Source organism: Centrocercus urophasianus, unplaced genomic scaffold (genome assembly GCF_019232065.1).
Source record: "Centrocercus urophasianus isolate 14NV4802_14NV808 unplaced genomic scaffold, USGS_Curo_1.0 seq_30, whole genome shotgun sequence".
In the NCBI taxonomy this organism is placed as follows: Eukaryota; Metazoa; Chordata; class Aves; order Galliformes; family Phasianidae; genus Centrocercus; species Centrocercus urophasianus.
Window position 1 is genome coordinate 4,517,433 of NW_024884867.1, and position 21,597 is coordinate 4,539,029.

The 21,597-nt window shown below is 44.5% G+C and overlaps 1 protein-coding gene across 1 annotated transcript; it reads right to left on the reverse strand.

The window, feature by feature from the left end:
* Positions 1 to 2,151: 2,151 nt before the first annotated feature.
* On the reverse strand, positions 2,152 to 21,597 carry LOC122165765 (solute carrier family 2, facilitated glucose transporter member 11-like). Its single transcript, XM_042829081.1, has 24 exons — positions 21,393 to 21,597; positions 19,043 to 19,141; positions 18,334 to 18,494; positions 18,099 to 18,223; positions 17,708 to 17,837; positions 17,375 to 17,523; positions 16,064 to 16,251; positions 15,604 to 15,714; positions 15,027 to 15,128; positions 14,820 to 14,895; positions 14,270 to 14,397; positions 13,636 to 13,832; positions 10,425 to 10,431; positions 8,519 to 8,617; positions 7,412 to 7,572; positions 6,816 to 6,940; positions 6,469 to 6,598; positions 6,078 to 6,226; positions 5,328 to 5,515; positions 4,561 to 4,671; positions 4,168 to 4,269; positions 3,746 to 3,821; positions 3,267 to 3,394; positions 2,152 to 2,568 (listed from the first exon to the last, which is right to left on the reverse strand). The coding sequence occupies exons 1-24, from the start codon at positions 21,411 to 21,413 to the stop codon at positions 2,362 to 2,364; spliced, it is 2,970 nt and encodes a 989-aa protein (XP_042685015.1). The 5' UTR covers positions 21,414 to 21,597; the 3' UTR covers positions 2,152 to 2,361.

The window sequence follows — 21,597 nt, forward strand, 5'->3', positions numbered from 1 at the left end:
CTTGTTCCAAACTTGACATACTTCTGTGATGCTAGAAACCAAATGGATACAGTGCTGATTCACAAGCACTCATTTAACCTTTATTCACCATACAAGCTAGTTCAAGGCATCATTAATAATTAACCATGCTTCCCCTTGTACAGACAGTACTTAATAGTAGGGGGGAAGAAGGGGAAAAGTCAGGCACGGTGAGCAAGATCGCACTGTAGAAAGATGCATGTGAGAAATGAGTTTTCAGTCTCTTTTAGAACACAAAAACACTCGTCGCAAACCAGTAAGGCTGAGAAATACCAGACCAAGTGAAGACATTACCTAATAGTTTCTCTTCAAAGATACAGACAGCAGCTCCCCCAGACCTCTTGCTCCACTATGGGCCTCTCCTGGGCTGTAGGGAACTTCTGCTCAGCATCTGGAGCACCTCCTGCCCTCCTTCTGTACTGACCTTGATAGCTGCAGGTCTGTTTCTGTCATATTTTCTCACTCCTCTCTCCAAGCTGCTGTTGTGCAGCATTTTTACCCTTCTTAAATCTACTGTCACTAAGGCATCATCTGCATTGCTCAGTGTCACTGTTCTGGCCAGCAGCAGGTCACTTTCGGAGCCAGCTGACTGGCTCTTTTCTAACTTGGGGCAGCTGTTGGGCTCACAGAGGCTACTCCTGCAGCCCCCCTGCTATCAAAAGCTTGTCATGTAAACCTAATACAGCTGTGAAGGCCACTGCTTTTGGTATTAGCTCCTGGCACTGCTACAGATATTGCTAGAGGGTGGTGTGATGATCAAACAGCAGATTAGGCCTGCAAAAGAAACTGCTTCTCAACATTTAGATCCTTTTGCAAATTTTATTGCATTGTACAGCATCTGCAACAGCCAGTGGTGGAGGTTTCATTTCCAGAATAAAAGCTCCCCCTGATAAAACAATCCCAGAGACTGGCATTCCTCTGGCCCTGACTCCTTAACTGGTGAAAGCCAAACACCAGCGTGATCAGTGGGATGTGTTTGCCAAGTTGTTGCATTTTTATTTTCTTGTCAGCAAACTGCAAAGCACAACAAGCAAAAGCGTTTCACGTTGTAAAGCAATGAATAGAAAAAGCAAGGTCCTTTTCCCATACTTTGTAGTGAGAATTGGAGTATTTAGAGACCTAGGGAGATGAGCAGATGCTCAGACACAGGTTGGGCTCTCTAGCAGAGGCACCACTCTTTGTTTCATCAATACCAGAGACGTGGGGACTGAATCCCATTGAAACTCAGTGTTCCTTTTCTCTGACATGAAACAACTCCAGGCTGAAGGCATACTCCAATGTCGTTGCTAATGGTGTAGGAGAACCCAGCCCACAGTGGATTAGCCTACTAAGGGTTTCCTGCATGTCTGCTTTCTTTGCTCATGCTTTCTTTCAGTGGTGGTCTATCCTTCTAAGTCCAAGTAGAAGAATCTCAGAAATCTAAATAATGTAGCGATTTGGGTAGAGATGGCAGGTTATATTGGATGCTTCTCTAACATAGTGTTTCCTTCACTTCTTTACACTTTTCTCATTCAGATGCAGCAATGATTTCCCTCCAAAAAGCTAAAAAAAAAAAAAAAAAAAAAAAAAAAGATTAAAAGAAACCTGCAGCTCACAGAAACCTGGTCACTAGCAGCTCAAGAAAGTCCTAGTTGACCCAGAACTGCATGCTTGCTCTCAAGTCTGATTGTAAGAGGGGAAAACACTGTGTAGCAATGATGTCCTCTGAAAGGAATGGTGCCCTTCTTCCACTGGTTCAAAGAGCAAAACACTTTGTCTGGATTGAATCTCTTCTCTTGAAAGCTCAGCAGCACCATCTTGTAAATAGTAGCAAGTAATTTTGATGTGAAAGCCTCTGTCCAGCAATATGGGAGTCCTGGGTTTGATAGAAAAAATAGCTGATCCTGTGTTTTCAGTTTATACAGATGCTAACTTGCAGAGAGTGAAGATATTCTTTCTTTACTCCCTGTCTTCCTTCCTTCCTTCCTTCATTCCTTCCTTCCTTCCTTCCTGCCTTCCTGCCTTCCTGCCTTCCTGCCTTCCTTCCCTCCTGCCTTCCTGCCTTCCTTCCTGCCTGCCTTCCTGCCTGCCTTCCTCCCTCCCTCTCCCCTCCCCTTCACCCCCTTCCTTCCCTTCTTCCTTCCTTCCTTCCTTCCTTCCTTCCTTCCTTCCTTGAGCATTTAATTCAGTTCATATTTCAGCAGTTGGAGAGAACCACTGAGGTCATCCTGCACCCTGCACAGCAGGTCTCTACTTTTTTAATTCACATTTGTGCTGTCTGGGAGCAATAGGATCTTTTTTGTTTAGTGAGGCTTCTGGCACAACAGTAATAAAAGAACAGAATATGGAGTGGAAAGTTTGTTACTAAAGTCTAGTAACAGTTGTCAGTGAGCAGTTATTCTGCTGCAGGGCTGCCTGTCCCCTCTTTCTGCCGTAATTCAGGCGGTTGAACTCCTCCATGATCTGCAGCATGCTCTTTCCTTTGGTCTCCGGCACTACCAGGTAGACAAAGATGGCCATGGACAGACAGTATGCCAGGAAAATGATGAAACAAAAACTACCAAGGCCTTCCTGTGGGAAAAGAAAGAGGGAAAATAAGTTCATAGAACTGATCTAAAAGTCTTTCTCTTATGATATGGTGTTCCTATTTTTGTATTAAATGAAACACTTGGCCAGGGACTTAGCTGATGTAAACCTTGCTTGCTGCCACTTTTGGACCAGCACTGAGGTTAAGGTGAACTAATTCTCTGTTCCTGCTGTAAGGAGAGAAGCTGTATGATCAGCAGATGTTAAATCTCACTACTTGACAATTCACAGAGGTGCTGAGCTGCATTTCAGTCACTTTTCCTTCCCAATGTGTGTTAGCTCTGTCCCTCCTTGCACAGTTCCCAGACTGCACAGGCTTCAGTTTCCCTGCTGCTTCTTAGCTCTGGGTGGATCCATTTTCACATTAAACATAAAGGAGATGCATCTTTAGGGCAAAAAGGGAAAGGAAAGGAGCCCCTTGTGACATTCAGATGATTTCTGACTGTGTCGGTGTCCCAGCCACCCCTTCCATGTTTTCCAGTGTTACCCTGTGTACAGTTAGCAGCATTTTGTTGCTCTACTACACTTTCATTACACCTCTGGGTAAAAAGCAAAAGGCCATCCAAACTATGGTTAATCCCAGCTGTCTGTTGCACAAAGGTCTGGAAAAGGGAAGTAATCTCTGGGTTCAAGAAAAATCTAACCTCCAAACAGAAAATTTCAAAACACCTTGCTTTGCTTACCACGATGAAAGGGAACAAAAGTCCAAGAAAGAAGAGCTGGATCCAGTTTGTAGCTCCATTAAAAGCATAAGCAGCTGGTCTGTATGACTGAATAAATATTTCTGTGGGTAGGGGGCATAATACTCCAGCTGAAAAAGTGTTGGAGAAAAAAGAAAAAAAGTAGAAAATTTGCCAGATGTTTCTGTAACTCACACTTCATATGGCTGTAGAAATTGATAAAAACAGTTTCATCTGACCCAGGCATGTTTGAAATGCTGCTTGGTTCTTCAGGAGAAAGACAAGTAGGAATGCAGTATGAAAGGAAGCTCTAACTCCTACCACAGTATGGAGTGCTGTAGAACTGGGAACATCTACCCCTCACTGAAGAGCAAGGATTCATGCTGTATGACAGCTGTGCCTCTCCTAAGAGTTGTGAGGAAGAATTGTGATGCTGTGAGGAAGCCAGGGTATATGAAAACATTCCAGTATAAAACACCAACCTGGCCCGAGTCCGAAGCTCATGATGAAAATAAAAATGAGTGCAGCAGAGCAATATGGTGTCCAGGAGAAAGAATCCTATGATGGGAAACAAAAATCAGAAATAAAAATTTCATTAATCCAAGTCTATTAGAAACAGGGTCAATCTTCATTATTACATAGTATTACATACATCTGTGTTCTCAACTTCCATACACTTCTCAAGGAGACAGTGTTGGCAGTGATCACACTTGTAGAAAGCTATTGACTTAAATCTGCACGTACATGGCTGGAAACAGACCACTGTTAGTATGATGGTTGGCTGCAACAATACTTCTACTTCAGCTAAAAAGTTTTTGGGGGAAAGGAAAATAGTATTGATGTCTGCCATGTAACAGAACACGAAGATGTGACACTTGGCTCAGATGCATAAGTGAGGTCTTACCTGTAGAGCAAGCGTGACAGTGAGAAGTCCTAAGGCCAAGGCCATAGCAGCGTGGGTTTTCCATAGCAGTGCCTTCCTCCCAGCACGGTCCACGAGGAAGCCCTGCAAACACGAGTACCTGCTGTCAGCGCTCAGGACAGGTCTCACAGGGGTGGAGAAGCTGCTCAGCAGCTGCCTTCAGCAGCCAGGCAGGGATCTGCAGGGTGCTGGCCCTAGGAAGTGCCCCCTACTTGTCCTACTGGCAAGTGAGATGGTGCTGTGTGATCAGCACAAAGTACTCCTGTTGGTTCACTGAAGGGAGCTGGTTGCTGGATCTCCATTTGCAGTAGTTTCTAAAGCTTGAAATGAAACAGGCACTGCAGCAGAATGAAATTCAGCTGATGATCCACTTACACACAGAGCTGTGGTGAGGATCTCAGTGATCCCAACTCCCAGGGAGACGTAGCGGGTTTGGGCAGGGGAGAGTCCAACTTGTAGGAAGACGTTGTATGCATAAAAGTAAACCTGGAAAGAATAGAAATGTGTGAAGGTTGCACCCATGTGATCACGTGTATTACAACAGCTTCTGCCTTTTTTGGCAGATAACAACTAATTAGGGCTTAAGTAAAGAGTAAATTCTTGATTTTGGCAACGACTCCTCAGTGTTTTTATGAAGCTCATCTGTGGAGATGAGCTTTTACTAGCAGCTCTGCTTCTAACTCAGTAACAAAGACAAACTTACCTTTTTCTTTTTACTTTCAGCACTAGCTTTTGTCTCATGTTACAGGTTGTAATTCCATCCAGCATCCTTTCACAAGTTTTAGTGTCTCATGTGCAGGACACAGAGCACATACAAGTTTTGACAGTACTTACTAAGCAATTGGCTTAAATGAACATTGTGTATCATCTTTAAAACTTTGCAGTGATTCTGATAGTCACCATTTTTCTGAATGTAAGTATTCCTAACACATAAGAAATTGCATTTTAGCATTGTAACCCTTGCTAAACCAGAGTTCTCAACTTATCTTAGCTCCCAGACTTCCATGGGAATGATTTATAACAAATGCTAACAACTTCCCACCTTACTGCCACTGCTCCAATTAGTATTTTACTCATTGCAGAAGACTTCTTGCCAAGAAACTGTAAACAGTGTACAAAGCAGAGAAAAGTAGCACGCGTACCACATTGACTCCGATCAACTGCATGCATGAGGAGACAAGAAAGAGAGTGATGAACTGCCAACGGACAGATTTGTCACGAACAAGATCACAAACACTCTTAGATTTCTCCCCACGGATGGCTTCTTGCTCTGCAATCATGTCATCCACTTCGGCCATGTGGTCGCCATCCCCCCAGAGCTGCTTCACAGCTGCAGGGAGAGGAGGAGGAGAAGATGACTCTGGGCCCATGCTCACCGGCTCACATGAATGCAGAGGGTTCCTTCCTGCCTTACAGAATGTCTTATAAACACATCAGGCTCTTTGCTTGTCTGAACGTCCTAGAGATCTGGGTTCAGCTTATACCCAAATACAATTCATTCCTATCTATTTTTACCTATAAATCTCAATCACGACCTCACCATTGACCAGCAAGTGTTTACAGTATTTCATATAGGAGAGGCTTAAATTTTTATCAGCCCTTCCCCAAATTCCCTCCTGCTAAAGGTACAGTTCTACTGCACGCACCAAAACAGAGACAAGAAAAACACTTCCTATGATTAAATATGCAGCCAAAGAGTTCTCTCCCTTCACACCCAAAAGAGCCATAATGGCTGTTTCTCTGTTTACGTTAGCAGCTGCCATCAGGGTCACTGAAGATCTGGAATACTCACAGATACGGACAGAGCATCCATTCATTACACAGAGCCAGAAGGCATAGCTTCCAGGCTCTGACTGCTAAGAGCACGAATGCTTTGTGACCTGTTTCCTTACCTTTGATGCAACCCTCCTTGTCCTTTTTGTCAATGAGCAGGTAGCGGGGAGAGTCTGGGAAGAAGGGGAGGGTGAGCAGCTGAATGAGGGCAGGAATTGCGTTTGCTGCCATGAGAACGGGCCACAGAGCTTCTACTCCCAGAACTTCTCTGAAACAAAAGGATTAAATTGTCTGTATGTTGATCTGTGCTTGCTAGGAGGCAGCATCATTCTTCAGTCTTAACCATTTATATGATTTCTGTTTTTCATGCAGTTGAGAATTTGTGATGAGACAATTTGGTCTGGCTGCACACTTCAGCACACCTAAGAAAAGTTATTGATTTGCTTATCCGTAGACATGAATCGATGTATGCATAAATTTTAATAACAGAAGAAATGAAATAGCTCTTACCTGAGGCCCAGAGCAAATCCTGCAAACTTTCCCACGGCAATGGCGGTGGAAGCAGTTATGGCAATCACCCCACGCAGCTTCTGTGGGGCGCATTCCCCCGCATACATGATATGGATATTCAGACCTAAACCTTCAGCGACAAATGACCGTCAGACAGGGCAGTACTTCTCATGTGGATTGGGTGTGAATGAGAAATTGACCTGTCATGTACAGTTAATTTAATGATGTTTGCGTTTTCTTATTTAGTAAAAAAATGCAGTCAGTAATCAGGCACAAGGTAAAACCGTGTGACCCTCAGGCACTGCTCTCCCAGGCTTTTAATACCACATATAGGAATGCAGATTTACCTGCACACACTCCAGCAAATAATCTCCCAATGATGATCATCTCGAAGGACCCAGACAGCCGACTGAATGCCATGAGAGTTGCGCTCAACAGAGCAGGGATGTTGGCAAGCAGCATGGACTTCTTCCTGGAATTAATTTAAATCAGTGTCATTCCTGGCCAGATGGAAGTGATGCAGCTTGTACACTGGTTAAAGACTGAGATCAGCTGCAGTGAAATAAATGGGAAATTGGAATATGTTCTCCTGAGCTGAAACGTTAGTTGGAGTTTTTAAAGCACTTCTTGCGTGTAATCTGTTGGAGCTAATATCTACCTCGGAGAGCATGCTTTGTGAGATGCTGTCTGTGAAATTCGTTTTTAAAAGGCATGTACTCTCCAGATGATTTCTCTGGTCTGGATTGGCATTGGAATTTCCAAGGAACGGTATTCTCCTTGTGATCATTGGCAGCTTTTGCTATTCTGTTTCTTCAACAATCTTTCACATGAAGTGGCCCTGGGCTGCTCACAGGACATCTTTACAAGCATATGTCTTCAGCAAGACGTAATCACTTGTGCTTGTATATAGGTGTAAACAAACTAATGCAATCATTTTTCCTACCTTCCAAATTTCACAGACATGTATCTGACAGACATGGAGCCCAGGAGCCCACCAATGGTGTAAATGGACACAACGAAGGACCACATCAAAGTAATTATCTCTTCACTGGGAGAAGATCCATATCTCTTCAGCCAGGTCTCATGTATGAAACTTTTGATGTACTTTAAGAGAAAAAAAGAAACCAATGGACTCAATCAGCATGTTTTCTGATCACTGCACCTTTTTTCTTAATTTCTCTTTCCTACCTATTTGTCTTGTCTGATACATTTCTGTCAATAACCTGGCTGAAACTTACCTTACTCCCAGTAAAACAAGGAGTTTTGCCACTAACATAAACAGAGTCCATGTTTTAGAAACACAGTGTAATAAATCATAGTAAATATCAATACTAAATATCAACAGCAAATGCCATCTTCTGTTCACGTGCTAGAGCACGATTTGTTATACAGTTTTCCCCTTCATTGCCACTTATTCTTCTTTCTGCATCCTGCCTGCTGCTTTGAATAAAGTCTAGGTTTGACTTAAATTGCCTTCAGTGAGGTCTGGATTTGTCTCCTAGTGTGTATCATTCTGGGGTCTCTCTAATCTACTGTTGATAATGTCAGTGTCCTTTTCCATGTTAAGGGTTCCCAGTGTGGTGACACTATGAGTTCAATGTCCTCTGCATTATTTGAGCTGACAAACACCTCTCCTGTTTCAGCTGCAGGTATCAGCGCTGACCTGAGCTCCAAAGCTCCACTTCTTCCCTGTCCTGTTTTGCCTCACAGGCGTTCACAAAGAACTGGTGTGCATAGCCAAGGACCTGGAACAAAGGAATCCAGGAACCTTGTGGACAGGAGAGTTTCTTGAGAACAATCCAAGTCAGTAATGGAAAAACGCCTGGCTATGGATAGCCCTCATCCTCCCCTTTCCCAGTTCTGTGGCAAATCAGTCAGAAGTTAGAAACAAGGATATACAAGAGCAATGGCAGCTGCTCTGAGAATCAGGCAGCCACAAAAAGTCTAGTTTCGAGTGCGTAAGGAAAGACCTTAGTGATTACAGATAGAGGCAGGAGTGCATGAGTGAAATCCATGCTGGGAGCTCAATCACTGAGCTGTCTGTGCTTACCTCAGCAGGAGAGTTCATAATGGAGATCTGCAACCCATACTGGAAAGTTCCACCAATGCCCAGGACAAAAGCCAGGAGGAAGAGATTGCAGCTCATTTTCTGGCAGGAAGAAAAGTCAGCATAGAAAGCTGTTCAGACATGCCCCCAGATGTCCTGTTCTGCCTGTGGGATCGCTTGAAGGTAATGGAGTGAAAGACCACAGCAGCTAAAGCACAGGACAGTGAGACATTTGTAGAAAGGAGAAAGGAAGCTTGCAGCTGTCTTCCAGAACACGTTTTACACCTCAGTGCTTCTGTCTTCAGCTTTGTCAACTTAATCTGCATAGAACTGCTGGTTGTGGGAGCATGGTACAACGTGCAAGCATCATGCGCACGCTTCCCTCCTATTTGTTCCTCCTCCTCCTCCTTTCCCATTTGTTATCTCTCCTAAGTGAATATTTTGTTCAATAGCTTGGCTGAGACAACATAAACATTTGGAGTTTGGAGGGCATTCCTGGTTTCATAGTTACTCACTCTGTTTTAGAAATATATCTGATAGGCTTAAGAATAGCCCCAGTGTGGTGCTGTGCTACATGTGTACCCCATCCCTCCCACTCCCCTGCTCTCTGTTACTGGGTGTCCCAGTGCTTTCTGAACAGCAATGATGATACGGTGCTGTACTTTTATCTCTGGAACAAATCGTATTCAAAGGCAACGCTGAGCCATAACTGGCAAACATTTACAGGCCGATTTCTAATCAGATGAACGCCGTTGTTTCAATGAGCATCAAATTTATCCATGTCGCATCATTGCTGGCTTCAGAGGAATTAGTTCTGAATGGATTTGGTATTCGGCACGTTCATGTATTAAATGATGACAGTCTTATCTACTTCTCCTGTGCTTATCAAAGCACTAGGAAGAAGTGAGAATTGTGGTCTCTACCACTAGACCCATGCTCTGTGCTTACAAAAGATGCCACATATCAGCATTAGACTCACCAGGAGCAAAAAAAGCAGTGAATCCCATTCTAAGTACAAAGTTTGCATCCACAGCAAATTTCTGACTGTTATCCCAGTTCTGTATTATAACACCATTACTTGGTTATTCTTTTATTGGGTTCCTTAGGTACCTTCTTACTTCTAACCCCTTTATTGAGGAGGACATTTTCCATCTCCTGGTCCTCCTCCATCTGTCAAATCATGCAGTCTTGTTTTCTCGCCCTGCTCTGAACTCCCTTAGTTTGTCTTTGTCATACATCAGGCATTAAATAGAAAAGTGCTCTCAAATCCAGTTTTCTTTGCTTTGTAAAAACATTTCCTTGCAACGTATTTGATAGCTCTCAATCATGATTTCATACTATTATTTTAAATGCATTTGATTCAGATTGATTTAACTTTCTGTCCTTAATTTGTGCAACGGGTCCTTTAGAATAGCAGGAAGAAAAAAAATCTGTATTGAAAAAGTTCTGTGTGGGGGTGAAAAAAGGAAACGTATACCAACTTGCATGCAAAGGTAGTCATCTCAGCTTGCAGGCTAGATCTTTCCTGATGCTTTGTTTGGACACTTTGGGAAAAGTCAGGCTATATATAAAGAGGAGCCTGAGATAATATTTCAACACGTCCTTTCATTCTCTTTCAGTGTTTACACTCTCTTTGGTTTGTCATGAAGTTCTTGCTATTTGCTTTGAAATGTGTTGGTTACTGATGAAACTGCGAGTAATTCTGATCAGTTATGCATTCATGCCAGCTCAGCTGGGCAATGAAGCTCCAGCAACAGAGCTGCAGGAGACAAGGAAAGGACAATAAAGAGGCATTAATGGAAGCCAAAGTCCAGAGTCTGGCATGGACTAGAGCGGACTGGCTTGGACTCCCCAAAACACGGCCTGGGTAATTAGTCATCGTATTAACAGCAGAGGTCCTGACTGTTACCTTGAGCCTCAACACAGAAAAGCTGTCTGAAGCCTTACTCAGAGACTTGACTAAGCGTGACTAAGCTTGTGCATTCATGCTTGAATTATGGGATCAGTCGATGCTTTAAGGCTACTGGTTTGTTGCCTGAAATTCAAGTCTGCGTTCCTGTAACACGCTGAGTGCTAGGAAAGCTGAACGTCACTTTTAAAACCTGATCGTAACATAAATCAATTCAATCTTTACTTTTAGCCCTAATTCTCAATTGGCCTCTTTCTCTGGCAGTTTCCAGTGCATTTCTGGTAGAAGGCTTTTACAGGAGATTCAGACAGCTTAGGGGAAAGCATTTCAGCTGTTGAGTGGCTGCACTGGGCAGTGCCATGCTGGGATTCTGCACGCCTTCAGTTTCTGGAACAACCTGGGCTGGTCAGGCTGGGACCAAGCTGTGCGGGACATGAGAGGCAGATTATGCAGAGGAGCACTCAGCATAGCAGCAGGAACAGTGCTTCTCTGCTGTGATGGTAATCAGTCATTCCTACGGTGCCTGGGGATTTGATTTTTAAACCATCATGAGTCTCTGAGAACCACTTCTCAAGAACCATTTGTGCCCAGCACTTCACATGATGAGGAAATTAACCTAAGTAAGTGGCATATATTCTTTCTGTTAATGAAGGTATGTTAATTCAGTAACAAATAACTATCTTGTTAGATGCTTCAATTAAAATGCAACCAACTAGATCAATTAAAATGTAACCACTGTTTACCTTTGCTTAATCAGTCTAAAGACACCTGATTTCAGGCCATGGCTATGAAAAGAACTAATTGGAGCTGAGGTTTTCTGATGCGTAGTCTCAGGGCTGGGTCTGAATGCCTATCACTCGTGGGCAGGCATCTTCTTCCAGGGCTGACTTGCAGACATCTGTCCTTCCAGGGCCCTGGGGAAAGCCAAGGAGCTCTGACTCAGGGTAGCAGCCATACAAGTGGCCCAGATGAGGACCTCTGGACGTTGCAGGGTTTCTCCTCAAACCTGTGCTTCCTGGCAATTTTGTGCCAGGCCTCTCCCTCCACCCGGGCATCTTCTCTCCCACCTTCTCTTCCCTGCCCCATTTCTATTTCCCATTTTTTCCCTGATCCCCACTGAAGGATGGAATGTTGTGGTTATCATCGTGATGGTACCAGCACTTTTGCTTTGAGTGTGTGCATTCATCAGTCCTCTTTCCTTCAGGCCCTCACTGCCCTCTCCCATGGTATGAATGAAGAGTTCCTCTGCATTTGCTAGCTTCCAGCTGTCTTGCTCCAGGTTGTCTTGTCTCAAAATCCTATTTGTCTCAAAATCTCAGTGTTGTCCAAGAGCAGAGATAGCTGCTGTTGCCATGTGTTTACGTGAATGACTTGTAAATAGCACCAACTGCAGATAAACAAACATTTATTTTTTCTACACTGTAAACTGTAGGTAGTGAAAGATTGTTCTTGCACAGACTCTGGAAAAATACATCTGCCCATGGCCAAAGTGACAGTAATACACTCAGAAACATTATGTTTACATTCATGACATTCAAAAATGCTGGATTTTTTAATTGAAATTGCTTAAAAATATACAGAAAGAAACTTTACTTATTTTGCCAATGTTCTCTTCACTGCTACCATAGCCTCAGCAGAGCACAGGTGTGAAATGGAGTCTTAATCCCTGCAAGATGCACAGGCACTGTCCAGGCAGGACCAGAGACAGAACATAGGATTGGATGGCAAGAAACAAGCCATGAAGAAAATCAGTCCAGAGTAAATAGTCTGCAAAATGGTGACCAAAAATCAGCTGTATAAGCCACGCAGCAAGTGCTAGAAGCTTTGCATCCATCACATGCCTTTATAGCTGAAAATAATTAACTGCTTGCTATTGCTCAACAAGTAGTTGTCTATTTAAAATCACTTAATAACAGAAACAGGAGCACTGAGACACGGTTCTGAGAATTTCATCTGCTGTCTGAAAGCAGAATTTAATCATATTAATTTTTATATCTGAGAGCCCAGATTTAGAAGGAAAAAAAAAAAAAGGCTTCTGGGGTGCAGATGAAATTTAGGAGAAATTCAGAAGAAAGATGCTGAAGCATCACATGGTGGTGTTTGCTGATAAGAGAATAAGGCATCAACCTATTACTCTTTAATATGTGTGTTACTTAGTATTAAAAACTTACAATAGATTTTTAAACTTGTGTTGCAATTTAGTAGCTGATGTATATTATAAATCTGTTCTCCATAAGCAGAAACACAATTGTGACAGCAGAAAGTTCTGTGCAAACCACGATCTGTGACACTGATAAGCTTTGGCTCCTAACTATGGAGCCTTCAGAGGGTGCATGCATTTATCCAAAACTGTCTTTGAATTTGGGAGAGGAGGGAATCTATTTGTCATTCCCTTTTTTTTCTTTTCAAATCATGGTCCATCCTAAGCTCTAAGCCTCTTGGGCCAAATTTTAGATTTGAATACCTAAACACAGTATCCTAAATGAATATTTAGGTATCTGGCAGCATGGCCTGAGTTTCACCGTCGGTTGGAAGCAGGCACTTCGCATTTCAACTCACAGAACCTTGCTTTTAAGCAGCAGGAAAATAGTCTGTGTAGCAACACAATAAATAGTTTGAATGTTACAAAATTCAGCTGACGAAAAGGTGGCTTACAACCTTTGTAACATCTACTGACATCCCTGAACAAAGCAGTCAGGTTCCTTGTCTTGCTATATCATGCTGCTGTCAGGCATTTCTCTGATAGACCGGCTTGAAAGTGTTTCAGTGGAACCACCACATCACTCATGATCTGCTTTTTAAGAGAAACTCTCCAGCATTTTGGCAGGAAGGCAGTCCCTGAGAACGTCCCCAGGAGCTGACAGAGGACAAGCTGTGGATGCCCCATCCCTGCAGGCATTCAAGGCCAGGCTGGATGTGGCTCTGGGCAGCCTGGTCTGCTGGTTGGCGACCCTGCACATAGCAGGGGGGTTGAAACTACACAATCATTGTGATCCTTTTCAACCCAGGCCATTCTATGATTCTATGTTAGGGTTTCAGCCAAATGGTGGCTTAGGAGTATAACAAATGAAGTAAGTAAGTACTATGATCCTAATGGCTGAATTAAGAGCACTATATTCTCCCCAGCCCTGCTCCCCTCTCTGTGTCCCTGCAAAGAGAACATAAGCACTGCTGAATTTCCCCCAGCTGCCATTCTCCTTCCTTCTGCTACAACGTGGTGGACCTGATCTCCTCAGGGCCTTTATAGAAAGCTTCACGGCTCTGAGCTCTGAAGTTCCGTTTCCTGAATTCCTCTGAGATTTCCAGGAAGGACTTTCCTTTGGTCTCAGGAAGGAAGAACCAAATGTAGAGAGCAGTGCAGATGCAAACCACAAGGAATGGGACGTAGCAGAAATGTGCTAGATTTTTCTGAGGAGGAGGTAAAGAATAAGATGATGTTAGAGATATTCTGTACAGCAGCAACAGGCTATTAAACCCCTTCCCTGCATGGACTAACTTCATCCTGAGGGTATTTGTGTGCTTCCCAGCAAGGAGGACAGCAGCTCTCCAGCACAGTTTGGGAGTATCTCAAATCGTGTTTTTCTGGCTTTCTGTCTATACATAACTGTATAGAATGGAGATCCACAGTAGGAATTAAGATGGGATTGCATATGGTGGAGTTTTGCTCCCTTTCACTTCAGGAATCAACATGGGGAACGGTGCCAGGGTCTGGCTGAGGGGAATTACATTGCATCTCTAGTACCGGCCATTCTCAGTAGAGAGCAGAACTAAAAGCCATTCATGCCTGCAAAGCTTTACATCAACTTTACATCAGAAATCACCATTGCATTGCCTTGGGAACGCACCACAATGAATGGAAACGCCGTTCCAACCAGAAAGAGATTGAACCAGAGCAGAGACCCGCAGATCATGTAAGCAGCTGGTCGGGACATCTGATCAAATATCTCTGTGGGCAGAACTCCTGTTACACCAGCTGGAAAAAGAAACAGCAGGAAAGTTAACAACGCTGTTGGTAACACTGCTGATGAAAACCAAGAGAGCACAAGCAAAGCCAATGTGAAATTTGTGAGAACAGTAAATTGTATTCAGTAAATTATTCTCACTAGTCAACAAGGCCAGAACAAGTGGTAAAAGAGATAAACTGCAGTGGGGAAGTCTTGGGTTAAATATTAAGGGCTGGCTAATTATTTAGTCTCTTTCGTGTTGGAATGAACTGCTGGGAGAGGTTTTGTAACCCACATTATTCTCACTGGGATCTGGCTGTGAAAGTAGCTCATAATTAGTTCGATCCTATGACACTGTAAGGACAAGAAATTACTTCCAAAGGCATGTGCTTGCACACAACTGCAGACTTCCATGGCACCCAAAAGTTTCAGTGAAACGTGGGGAACTGACCTGGTCCAATTCCAAAGCTCAGGATATAGGCAAAAATGCAGGCCATGCTGAGATAAGGCATCCAGCTAATCTGAGTCTGCAGCCACAGGGAACAACGAAAAGCCAATCAGAGCACTTACTGTTACTTGCCACCACTCGACACCCCAATCACATGAAAAAGCAAAGGCCAATTGCATTTCCCTTAAATAATCCAACGAAGTCCACTACCTGCTGACTCAGAGCGACCATGAAGACAGTGGCCCATCCTGCCATCAGGATGTATCCTCCCAGCAGCAGTGGCCTCCGGCCAGCGTAGTCTATGATCATGTTCTGCACAAAGTAACACAGTGAAATAAAGCAAAATGTTTGACATCTGTTTAGATTCCTGCCTGCTCCCTTTTGTCCCATTGCAACTCTTAGCTGAAAGAGAAAAGCTGCTCAGGGGAGGGGGTCTGGCAGGAGCCAGCAAGATGGTGGTTGAAGGAGACACGAACATCCCAGTTGCACCTAAACCCTGACTGCAGCTGTGGAGACACGAGGGAAAAGTTTCATTTTCTAGAGACAGCGTGCAAAGATCAGAAGCACAGTATCCTGTAATCCATTCAGACCCTTTCAAAGAGCATTTTTCAGACAGTGATGACAATGCAATGTCTTACAAAATACAGCATTAACCCCTCTGGACACGAATGCTGAGAGTTTGCCTGACCGCTGTGTTATGAAGTGCTTCCTTGGGATATCAGACAATGTAAATTCAAAATTCCTCAGTCAGCACAGCTGTGTGTCAGCAGTGTTTGAAGAGCCTCACACAAGTTACAGATGTGATCAGTTCACAGCTCCCTGTGCCGATGACAACATACGGGATTGTGTCCTGAGGAATTCCAGCCTCCTGGAACACGTAAGCTGCATAAAAGTACATCTGTGAAGAGAAGAGGAGAGAGAGCAGTAAGGGAAGGTGTCTGAAAATACATCCACTTGCTTTTTCCTGAAGGACCATGAAAACCAGGGCTGGATGCCAAAAGGTTTTCCTGTATATTAAGCAGGCACCGTTTACTTTTTATGCCATCATTTTATATACTCCAATTCAACTTCTCCCACTTCTCACAAGATTCCTCCTTCACCTCTTTGTTCATGCCTTCTGCAGCCAGATCTGCAAAAGCAGAGCAGAACACTGCTCCTTCTTCTACAGCAAGAGTGGTAGACCCAAGTGCTTGCACCCATGGCCCACACAGTGCTGCTGCTGATTGCTGCAGTCACCAGCAGCTCACCGAATCGTTCCCGCAGAGCTGCATGGCACTGCTCAGCACGACGATGCTGATCAGCTGCCACCTCACCGCTGGGTTTCGGAACAGCTCCCAGGGCTTCTTCGCTCTCTGACCTTTGGCGGCAGCCTGTTCAGCTAGCATCTCCTCCAGCTCTTCTCCCAGGTCACTGCTGCCTCTGAGCTTCTTCAGTGCTGCAAGGACAAGGAAACTCAGGCTTTACCTTTGTTTGCCCATCTCTGCAGGCCAAACAGCTGAGCAGTAGATGATGGTTGTGGGAAGCTGTAGAACAGCCCGTGATCGTGGTATTGCTTCCACAAGTGGCAAGTGGTGGCCCCTTGAAGGATTAGGGGGTAGGAACTGCAAATCCTTCCCTGTTGTTTGACAAGAGAATATTTCCAGTCCATGTCATTCCAGCAGCCATGCTTCTGACTCATACCTCAAGTGGATTCCCTGGGAAATGCAGGCAATTAAGACGTTCTTGGTACATGTTTCCTGGAAACTAATTCCAGCTTCTCTGTGTATGGGGATTGTATGCTACAAATCTAAGCAAATCCCTTAATATGAACTGGCTGCACATTTGGTCATGAGCTCCTCAGCCAGCATTTATTTCACTTCATAGTTACAAAACATACACGCCATCGTGAACACAAGCTCCACCTTTTGACCTTTTCTTTGTATCAAAAAATGTACTTTTTTTTTATGAAGATGTCTTTAAATTATCTTAATAGATCATAAATATTTAAGATTGTAGAATGCTGTTTAGCTTGGAAGGAGGAAGTAATGACAACTGGAATGATACAATGCTTCTCAGATAGAAAACCATGGCACCATTCTCATGAGATTGCAGCCCAAGTCTTTGCAAAAAAAGCAGGATGCAAAGAAGTATACATTAATCTGTGCTCAGAATTACTTTGGTTCACACAAATATGCAACCAACCACCACCCGCTTAAGGGAGCAACAACTAATGCACCTGCAAACACTGGTGGCACCGTGTATCCTGTACAGAACAAGTATGGTTCTGGTTTGTTCACCAAATGTTCTGGCACATCGTGGGACTGGAGACAAAACCCATAGTACTGGGCTTCATCTGGGGAGACTGGTAGGTCACCAAACAGAATATTTGTGTTGGGAGGAATCTACATTTCAATTTGCTTTGGGCTGAATACACTGGACTGTGTGTGAAGATATGCAGTTAACCTTCTATGACTTCTATGACTGTGTGTGAAGATATGCAGTTAGCCTTCTTAATGTGCCTTTGCCCAGTCAGCAGATCCCATTGCTCAGTGGGGGGCTGGCTGTCACCCTAAGCTCACCAGAGATGCAGGACTCTCTGTCTCCACGGTCAATCAAGAGGTATCTGGGACTTTCAGGAAAGCACGGCAGCACCATGAGCTGGATTAGGGCAGGCACAGCATTGCTGGCTAAAAGGAGTGGCCAGCTTTCCTCCCCTCCTAGAAGCTCCCTGGAGAAAAAAAATAACAAGTATCTTGCTCAGTAAATCTTACAAGAGACCAGAATCATCTGCTGTGTGTGGGCAGTGGAAAAGAAAAGAAAGGGAGGAGGAGTAAAACAAAAAGGAAAAAAAAAAAGGAAAAAAGAGAAGAAAAATAGGTGAAGTATAAACTGGACTTCTAGCTTTACATTACCTGAGTCCAACAACCTGGCCCAGCACCAGTCCCAGGGCTGTAAAGGATGCAGAGGTCAAGGCCACAGCCCCTCGGAGCTTCCTTGGGGCACTCTCTGCCAGATACATGGGCTGAATGTTCATGCTTACACCTGGCAAGGCAGACAAATGCTGGCCTCAGCTTGCAGACAGAAGAGATGAGGGCAAATGCAGTCAGCTCTTGTCTTGCAGGAAATGTGATGTCTGACCTACGTAAACTTATTTACCCAAACCTTTAATTTCAGATCTGATCGGACTAGAGGATAAATTATTTTCATGTCTAAGATCATTCCTATTTCAGTATCTTCTATTTCTAATTGATCCTTTTGATAACTTTTGGCCTGTTAGGTTTCTCATTCCTGCACACCTCATACCTGCATTCACACCAGTAAGGAACCTGCTGAGCATAATCATTTCGAAGGATTTCGCCATCTGGCTGAATCCTGACAAGACGGCGGCTACGATCACAAAGACGTTGTTAACCAGCAGGGACATCTTCCTTCAGAGAGAAAAGAGATGGCTGTGAGCTCAGACGTGTGCCAGGTTTGCGTATTTCCCCTTGGCCTAAAAGAAGCTGCAAAGCTTCAAGTACAATCCAGCACCTCTTACCTTCCCAACACAATGGCCATGGGGCCAGCAGCAACAGCCCCTGCAAGGCCTCCCAGGGGGAACACGGACACGGTGAAGGACCAGAGCAGCAGGACCATGCCACTCTCCAGGGGAGCACCTGTGCGTTCCAACCATGTTTTGTTCATGAACGTCTGGATGTACTGCGAGGGAAGGACAGTGCTGCGTGACCGCGGAGAGAGAGAGGCGTGTGAACGCTTCTGCATCCATCTGCCTGTCCTGGGTTCATGCTGTTACATCTTGGGCTGAAAATGGCCTCCAGTTCATAGACGTGTTTTTAGCAGAGGGATAAGGATCTAAAACTGTAGCTGCTGAAAAGTTGTACTTGGCTTGTGTGTCTGCATAGCTGTTTTGGGTAGTTTAAAAACATGCACCGTGGGTCCAACTTTGAATTTAAGGACAAAAGTCAACTTCATAGGATGTAGGTTGAAAAAATTTAGGATTAGATATTTTAAAACAACTAAAAGCAAGGCTTTTGAAAGAATTCTTGACTCTGGATCCTGAATAAGGGTGGCTCGTGACAGCAAAGTTCTGTACCTTGACTGTGACTTACACAGAGGTGACAACACATTCCCACCCTCAGTACTAGCAGACTGCCTATTTTTGGAGGCAGGCCACCATTTGCAGCCTGAATGAGGACACCGAGGCAGCGTGTGTCTCAGGAGGAGCCTCTCAGGCCCACAGTACTTACAAAAGTTGGAGCATTGATGATGGAGATGTTGTAACCGTACTGGAAAGTGCCTCCAATGCCAGCAGCACACACTGTCAGGATCAGGTTCTTGCTCTGAAGCTGAAGAAGATGGATGCAAAAAGGATAACTTTTGTGCACAGAATAAAATGGGTCAGCAGACATTTGGCCCATTGTATGATGAGTATTAGCACAGGCTACAAATGATGTTATACAATGGGAAGTACAAAAGACAGAAAACAAAACACAGAGTTCTAAAATCTATGGCTTCCAAAAGTGAAAAATGATATTAAGATTCCATATTAATACTTCGCTGCCATTCATAATTTAGAACTGCTTGAAGGCAAAGGCTTGCATGTATCTTTTGTTTAATATTTAATGCATGTGCTTACAGAACAGCAAATTCTGTCAGGGTCTGGTGTTATTGCTTCAATTAATTCAATTCTGTACAAAACCTGTACCCATGCGATGAATTATTCAAGAAGCATTTGGCAAAGTTTAATAACTTCTGAATCATTTCCAGCTCCCCTCTAGGATAAGAGTATTTCTCAGGGCTACTTATGTGCAAGGCACTCTTGTTCACTGGCATGCTATTTCTTCTACCCTTTTACTGCAATTGTATTTTCTTTTCTTGTCCTTTCATTTTAGCTTAAAATAGACTGCCTTTCCTGTGCTGCTTCAGTTTTCGTACAGAGCAGGCAATGTCTTTCTGATGAACTTTCCCATCACACTGTTGTTCCTACAGGTGTTCAGCAGTCTGCAGTTGAGTATTCAGTCAGAACACTTTCTGCATTTTCAGTATAATGATGGTGAAATACATGGCAGCTCGTGGGTTCTGTGTCACGTTCTGTGCTTCCCTGAGGTCATTTCTTCACTGCCCACTGCTCATATAGCCATTTAATGGGGCTGCTTCACGCAACATCATGGGATCAGGGTGCTGGTATCAAAGAGAAGCCTCTTGCCTCAGGAAGGGTTAGAACAAGCTGTCCCAGCTGACACCTGGCTGCTTACTGTCAGGCTTACAAGCAAAAATCAGTCATGTGTATTCCCCTTTCTACGTATTTCTGTTGATCTTTCCTCCTCTATTGTGTTTGTAAATTCCACTTCATACTTGCCACCCTTGAACACGATGCTCTTCTGTGTGTCTGACTTTCCACAAATGGACCCACAGCTCCTGCAGAGCAGCAAGCCACGTGCCAGCAGCATCAGCTCCCCATACCCACACCTCCATCCTCACTGCAGCCACACTACCAATCCTTGTCTGTTCTCATGTATTTTGTGCCTGTGCTTTCGGTTTCTCTCCTTGCACATGAGATGCTGTGCCTGGCAAGCAGTGCCCTGGCGGTGTCACTGTCTCATGTCCCAAGACCACTCTGAGCTTGTTGGGGCACCCGGCCCTTATCCTGACACTGCCTGCACAGTGTTCCAGGCGGCCCAGGGCCAGACTTGCACAGCATTCCCCACAGGACAGCTCTGCAGGGTGACATGAAGAGCCCGTGCTCAGGCTCAGCTGTTCACCACCAGGGCAGGTCACCTCAGGCCAGATTTTGTTTTGCTGCATGAATATGACTCCACTGATCCAGGGGAAGACATAGATATCCTAAAGCTGGGGAGACCTGTCTGCTTCACCTGCTCAACTTCTTCTTACAGAGCCATCTACCAAAGAAAGGAACTGTTTGCCTCATCTACCAGTAGTTTCTAAATCACAAATTCAAACAACCTTAGCTTTTCTCTTTCCTCAAAGCCTCGTAATGTCATTAACTTCCGGAGGCTCAGATAAGACGTTCTCCCTGGCAGAAGCACGGCAGACTGCTCCAGCCCTGCGGCAAGAAGAGGCTGAGCTCTCTCCTGCCGCTGTCAGAGGACACACTGCGCTCACTTGCACTTTCCTTGGCACCGCTTTGCTGTCTCACTGCTGCGAGCCCAGGACTGTGCCCTGCTATCCCTGCTTTTCCCACCAACTCCAGTTCTCCAGATGAGAGAGATGTCCTGTGCCTACAGCAGCACGCTTCTTTTTATCTTTAACCACAGTGTCTAAAGACAAAACATTCCTCCTGCTGATTTCCCTGTATTCATTCTAGAGACTATCACCTATTACAGCCATAAGCAAAGGGAAAATGTTTGCTCCTCTCTTCCGGAGCCACGGCGCAGCGCCGAGCTCATAGCCGAGCTGCCCTGCAGGGTTCCTTCCCAGCCTGCATTCACGTGTGATGCGCAGCTCCAGGAGAGCCCTCTGTCAGCTCTAAACCAGGGACTGGGACGAGCTGACGAATAATTCTACAATAGCCTGTAAGGACTTACATAGCCTTATAAAAATAGGGGAAAAAATAATAGAAAAGTTTATTGTTCTTACCAATCTCTGCAGCTTGTTCATCCTCTCTGATTTCTTTCTTCTCTGATGGTCTTTCCCGTCTTGCCGAAGCCTCGCGTGCTCTCAGCAGTGCTCCAAAGGATTATTTAAATCTCCAGCGTAGGTACCGACACTCATGGGCGGAGAGCAGCCGCCTCGCATCCCGGCCGCCTACGGACACGAGGGATCCGCGGCGTCCTTTGCCAGG

What these genes read in the sequence shown, in the direction of transcription:
- LOC122165765 (XM_042829081.1), bottom strand. Translation starts at nt 21,413, where the DNA reads ATGAACAAGCTGCAGAGATTG. An exon ending in CCTTACTGGTGTGAATGCAG is followed by an intron (nt 17,838 to 18,098) that starts GTATGAGGTGTG and finishes CTGCCTTGCCAG; the next exon opens with GTGTAAGCATGAACATTCAG. An exon ending in GAGCTTTGGAATTGGACCAG is followed by an intron (nt 14,398 to 14,819) that starts GTCAGTTCCCCA and finishes TTCTTTTTCCAG; the next exon opens with CTGGTGTAACAGGAGTTCTG.